The sequence below is a fragment of the Copadichromis virginalis genome, linkage group LG10 (assembly GCF_057382275.1).
Source record: "Copadichromis virginalis isolate Kocher_CV1m ecotype Utaka linkage group LG10, C_Virginalis_male_GT1.1, whole genome shotgun sequence".
In the NCBI taxonomy this organism is placed as follows: Eukaryota; Metazoa; Chordata; class Actinopteri; order Cichliformes; family Cichlidae; genus Copadichromis; species Copadichromis virginalis.
The window spans coordinates 20,955,694-20,962,006 of NC_140627.1; the positions used below are offsets into that span (position 1 = coordinate 20,955,694).

At 44.2% G+C, this 6,313-nt stretch overlaps 1 protein-coding gene across 6 annotated transcripts in view; it reads right to left on the reverse strand.

Annotated features, from left to right (window-relative positions):
* LOC146700414 (transcription factor COE1) overlaps positions 1-5,076 on the reverse strand; it is an 89,864-nt gene extending 84,788 nt beyond the window's left edge. For all 6 annotated transcript variants that reach the window (XM_085470596.1, XM_085470593.1, XM_085470595.1 and 3 more), the window contains exons 1-4: positions 4,313-5,076; positions 3,356-3,512; positions 2,582-2,645; positions 1,355-1,410 (exon numbers count right to left, since the gene is read on the reverse strand). In XM_085470596.1, the coding sequence (XP_085326722.1) occupies positions 1,355-1,410; positions 2,582-2,645; positions 3,356-3,512; positions 4,313-4,440 (405 nt within the window). In that variant the 5' untranslated portion in view covers positions 4,441-5,076. The remainder of the gene's footprint in view (positions 1-1,354; positions 1,411-2,581; positions 2,646-3,355; positions 3,513-4,312) is intronic.
* Positions 5,077-6,313: the final 1,237 nt, after the last annotated feature.

Genomic DNA, 6,313 nt, shown 5'->3' on the forward strand with positions numbered 1-6,313 from the left:
AACAAATGCCTGTGTGTGCGGTTAGAGACAGCGGCCATGACATCACTGACCAGCTAAGCCAACCTCGCGACTGTTTTGGTTTGACCACCTGTTAAAGTTCCATTCCTCCACTACTGGGAATAACACACACACACACACACACACACACACACACAAACTGAAGCGAGCATGCTTTACGCCTTCTCCAAAGCACCTTTGCACATTTACTGTATACATACAGCACTAAACACCTGCTCCCCTTCCCCATCCACACAGCCACAGAGCAGCACTCACACAGTGCAAGGAAGGCACCACAGGTGCAGCACACCTGCCTCCATCCTTTCCCCCCCCCCTTTTCAAATATTGAAATTCTAAAAAGCCATTAATTTTTTCAGCATGAAAAAGTGTGCATGTATTTAATTTTTTCAAACTCTACAGGAGAAAGTCCCAACTGTGTGTATGCGTGTGCGTGTGTGTGTGTGTGTGTAGCTGGTTGTCACCCCACCAAGCCGAACCTAAAGAGTGTTATTAGGAAACAGTGTGGTCTCTTAGGCCTGCCAGCGTGCACACACACACACACACAGTATGTGGTGCAACGTGGCAGCAGTAATGTGAGACTGTCAGAGCCTGGAGTCACATTAGTAAGTATTCAGTGCATGGTGGGCTTCTTGGCTCCTCATACCTTGGCTTTCACAACACACACACACACATTTTGAATTCCATCAGGCAGATAACTCTCACTCGCACTTTCTTCATGAACAAAAACAATCAGTTTTCATCCTGACTTTACCTGCGGGACCAGGAGCGCACAAACTGAAAATGCATCCCTGTCTTCCCGCCTCTCTCCTCAAACTCTACCTGCTCCTCTCTCTGTCTCCCTCCCTCTCTCTCTCTCGCTCTCCCTCCCTCTTATAAATGTACACATAAACAAAAACAAGAGCATTACCAGAAAAATTGGATCTGATCGGAATGCTTGATACGCAGCAGACCAAATCCCAGAGGTGCCCTTATATCTTTCCACTTCCTACTGCGAGCAGCAGAATTACGCTCCTGTTCCTCAACACCCGCTCGCTGCCTCCTCACTCTAATCACAGCGAGAGGAGCACAGGCAAAGACGCCTGGAGCCGTGTGTGTGTGTGTGTGTGTGTGTGTGTGTGTGTGTGTGTGTGTGTGTGTGTGTGTGTGTGTGTGTGTCCCCACCCACATACACTGTGGAAACACCCACCCATTGAATCATACACGCATAAACATTCATTTCTGTGTGAAATAGAGGAGGGCGGCGGAGAACAAGAGGATCAGTGGAGCAGCTCTTTGTCAGAGAGGTAACAGGAGAGGTGACAGACCGCTCTGAGAGTGTGTTAGGGTGTGTGTTTACCTGTTTAGTCATGGAGTCTATGAGTCGAACATAAAAGTCCTGCTCTGTTCTGATGCCTGTTGGGATCCAGAGGAAGGGAGAAATATTGTAAACTTTACACATATTTTAACACACAGTGCAGCACGTTGCAGGGCATTTAAAATACGTGGAATTAGGTTAGCAAAGTGGCAGCAGCGGGAACAAGGAAACGAGATTAACGTCATTTACAGCAATAAGCTCGCAATAAATAAACAAAGGAGCGGGGCAAACGTAATTCTGACTCGCAAATTCTTTCTTCTTAAAGCTTTTATTAATGTTTCCTATTTAGGCCTGAAATATGAGTCAGTGGAGAACAGTCTGAGAGCAGAACGCTTTAAACGCTCACACTTGCGACTTGACAGACAGTGGCTCCTTTTTAACGAGGCAGAAAGGGGTTGTGAAGAAGGTGAGAGGCTTATTAAAGATCAGCCAGCAGCTGCTCATCAGTTCAGTGTGAAAATAAATGTTGTTCAGCTTCTGCATTTCTCTCTGCTGCGATGCAAGCCTTACGCCAAGCCGGCTGTATCCATATAGCTCCCAAATCACACGAAAATCACACGTTTAACTCGGCATAGTTTACACAACACGAGACCTTGGGCGTTCAGCCCCGTGTTAAGGTGGTAAATAGATTCAAACACCTTGTTTGTTGACTTATCTGATAAATTGCTTGTGCCTATTCTGACTCCCAAATATCAACACATGCGAGACACGAATTGTAGCTATTGTTTATTACACAGGAGGCTGGTGCTGTGATGTCCCTGCTTGGGTTAGAGTGCAGCTCACACTGTCAAAAAATTATTAAAAAAAAAAAAAGAAAAAGAAAAATAAAGAGCACATAAAACTGGACAAACTAATTTAGGGACAGTGACAGCAATGAAGCCACAAAGCTGGGTCACATCCTGTAACAGCTGCCTTGAAATTTGACTAATAGAAGTCGGTCACGTTACACAATCGTGAATCTCTGCCCTGCAATTTCGTTGACATAAATTCTGGAAGCCTTGATAACCCATTGCAACATTTTTTTTACTACTTTGAGGACAGGACCCCCCCCCCCCCCCCCCCCCCCCCCCTCAAGAATCAGCTGCTGCCTGTGTGAATATCATTAAGTGTCTGATAAAATAAGACATGAAGCTGATCTGGCAAAGCTGACTCTAACTATGCATGCATATATATATGTGAGTGTGTGTGTGAGTGTGCCAGTCTGCTCACCATTACTGTAAAGAAGCTGTAGCCTGTAATGAATCCCGTTATTGGTCTTCTCTCCGCTGGTCTCCTTGACACACACACAACAAACACACAGCTGTTTATGGAAAATTTAACACCATTTTTAAAAAATAGCAAGAAATTAATTTTTTCCTCTTTTCACATGTAGGCTAGTGAAGCATACATCCAACTTAATGAATTCTTTACAGCGGTCTTGCATTAAATAAAAGCTGATTTATGCTCAGAGGAGTGCAGCCCTGTAATTTCTCCGTGTGTAATCGTGGTGTTATTGTGGATTTTTAATTCCTGCGTAATTACTAGTTGTGTTCGGAGGGCCAATAAATCCAACACGGAATTCTCCCGATACATTTCATCTAATTTAAGCCAAGTCATAATTGATGAGAAGCCCGGGCTGCAGCGCCGTTGTTTATATAGAACAAGTGGTTGGGTTGAATGGAGCTGTAAATTAAAACAATTTAAACTCCAAAAGGCATTTTTTTTCATTTATCAAATACACACGAGGGTTTAAGGAGGTTTGTGCCTTACAGTAAATTTATAATGTTTATAATATTGTATTTTTAGTTTTTAATAATAATAATAATATAAATAATAAGAATAATAATACAAACAATTAAAGGACAGGTAGTTCATTAAAATGGGACGTTAAAAATTCATTCAATAATGTCAGAAACCAAATTTAATATTCGAGGCCTTCACAAAATCTCAGTAATCTTCCTTCATCTAAAAACTCTTAAGACCAACGTGTATTTCTGAACCGACCTTCTCTTTTTCGATGAAGTCCACGAAGCTCGTCCTCTCGATCTCCACCGGCTGGCCCTGCCGGTCGTACAGAGCTAGGACGAAGTGGAAGAAGTTGGACTTCCGCAGGTTGGAGGGCGGCTGCTTCTCAAAGTGAGCCCGAGCCAGACCCACTCCACTGCAGACACACAGACGGAGGGGGTGTTAGAAGCAGTCAGAGGATGTAAAGTTTTTATGTTGTAAAAATTAGAAAAATTCAAAATTAATAGAAGAAGGAAAGCAAATTAAATAGTAATAATTATGTAAAGTTCACCTAAAATAAATAAATAAAAACAAACATAAAGGGCCTACAAGCACTGAAAGTATAAAATCTAGCTTGTGCTCTTTTTTTTTTTTTGGCAGATTTTCCTCTTATTTTAAAGATTGTGATTATGAAAGCTGCCTGTTTTATTTAATTATCTCCTGAATCTGTAAACCAACTTGAAGCACAAACTTGCTGTTCGCGTAAAGGGGAGATCGTGATAGATCCACGTTTACTGTGACTGGCTGTGGTTCAGTTGGAGAATTTTATTCCCTTCTAATAAAACAACGAGTAAGTTTGAAAATGGGGGGAAGTACAGGATTTATTTTTCTCTAGCACAGGACTGCATTTATGTATTTGTTCTTTGTTTTAATCCTTAATAAATCGCATCTGAAACATATGCGGAAAAAATAATCTCTAGACCAAGCACATGCTGCTTACAACTGTTTAGTTAATGACAGCTTGTGTGGTAGAATTGTTCTGAATGAGATTATTAATTCTACAGATGATTTTATCAGCAGTTGAATGGACAGATTTTTTTTCGGACTGCTGCACTTCCATTCCCAAAGTCTCAATTCTTGTACAGCTGCAGTATCCTGGAGGAGAACACGCAGGCTGATTCCATCTTTCGGTAAATGAGTGATGGTGGAAGTGCTCCTCACTTAGGCACAGCTCACCTTTGGGCGGCCGTGTTGGCGTCCAGCACGCCGCCCCCCTGCATCCAGCTCCGGACGTTCATTCCTCCCAGCGGCTCCTCTTTCAGGCTGCTGCCGCTTCTCTGGATGCTCTCCTGGATTCCAAACATTAACAAACCTCCTGAGCTCGATGCAAGTCCCTCCGTTTGCCTTTCTCCTCCCGGCTTTGCACTTGTTCTCTGGCGGATCCCTTTCAGTGACTCGAGCGGAGGAACCTTGAGACGCACTCTTGCTGCTGGTGCTGCGTGCGCTTAGAAAGACCTCAATCCAGCGTGCACCCTTTATTCCACTTTCTCTTGTCCTGAGGAGGGAGTTGGTGCTAAAACGGTAGGCGAATCATAATAAGTCATAAAATCCAGAACATCCAAGCACTTAAAAAAAAGGGTTAAAAATCGCACGCCCTGTGCGTAAAATATGTGTGTAGGGTGGAAAAAGTCACTCCTGGTGCGCGTGGAAACCCACCGCTTTGGGCTGTCACAGAGAAAAAAACAGAGAGATCAGCTAGTACCCGGATCAGATGTCATCATTTTCTGACACTTCTTTCTTCCTCTTTTTTTTGCTCTCGCTCTCGTCTCTGCCTCAGCTCAGTGGTCCGGGACGCGCTGGCGTCGGTGATGTCCAGAGCTGCGCTGCTTCCCGCGGAAGACTCCCGAGCTCTCGCCACTCCGCTCTCTCTCTCTCGCTCTCCCTCTCTCTCAGAGGAAACCGCTTTGTGACTCTTCCCAAAGGACCCTCTCTGAACCAAACACGGCTTCTCCCGCCCCGGGGGGAGAGAGAGAGAGAGAGCTGGGATGGAAAGGGAATGAGGGGAGGGGACAGCACGGGAAGAGAAGCGAGGAGACGCCCCCAAACAAAGAATAGAGAGGAGTTAGGTCTGCCCCGCGTGCAGTGGCCACGGAACTCCTTCTCCCGCTGTCCTCCTCCGGTCCGCTTTCTCCTCGTTTTTTGAGGGGAGGATTTCTAATAAACGTTTAGAAGGTTTTCTGTAAATGTGGAGATGAAGTCCTGCGCGAATCCGTGCTGAAAGTTCAGATAGAGGAGCTGAAAAAGGGGGGTGGGGGGTGGGGGGGGCAACGGCACTTCAGCAGAGTGGACATCACAGGGCAATCTCAGACATTTAACCAGCGTGGGCAGTTTCGTTCTAGTCTATCTAAGAACAGAACAAACGCCCCAAAACACGATTTTAATCTTTCTGTCTCCATGACTCAAACCTTAGTCGCAGATTTAGTTTTTGTTTAAAATCATAGTAATTAAATAATGTAGCGACCCCACACCCCCACGAAGAAAAGAAGAAGAAAAATAAGGTATGTTCGACCATAGTCCCGAGTCCACATCCTATTAGTCTATTTCTCGAGGCAGACCCGCAGCCTCTACATTTAGATCAAAGTTTTATTTACACCAGCTGGTTAGGCTCAATTATAAAAGCCACATTTCCTCGTCACAACATATCCCTGTTCCCCCCATTGTCTTCCTCGGGCCTGCTTATTGCAGCCTAGCGCCGCAAGACACACAAACAAAAGTGACAATAACAATAATTAGCTCAAAATAACAATGAACATAATTGAGGATAATTGCTACCAGATTTCCCCGCTTTGTTTCTCCCTTTAGCACCATCTGTTATTTGAAACAATTTATCACGCCGCCGAGGGGGGATTTAAACTAAATACAAATATTAATAGATAATTCGGTGGACTATTTTTTTAATAGAATAAACTGCGGCGTATTGATCTGTTTAGGTGCAAAAGGTCAACAACTTTAGCGGTGTTCGGCTGGCTGTGAAAATGACTGGCAGGGCGCACTGGCGCCGTTCCAGGCTTTTATTCCCAAAGGTTATTGAAAAACGCTCTTGACCTTGATTATGGAGAATAAGAGTCTTTTATGCTTCAGTTTTCTTGCTTATAGAGGAAGAAGGAGGCGGTGGCGGATGAACCCGTGTGGGATATAAAGAATTTCATAGCTGAGGAGAAAATAATAATAATATAA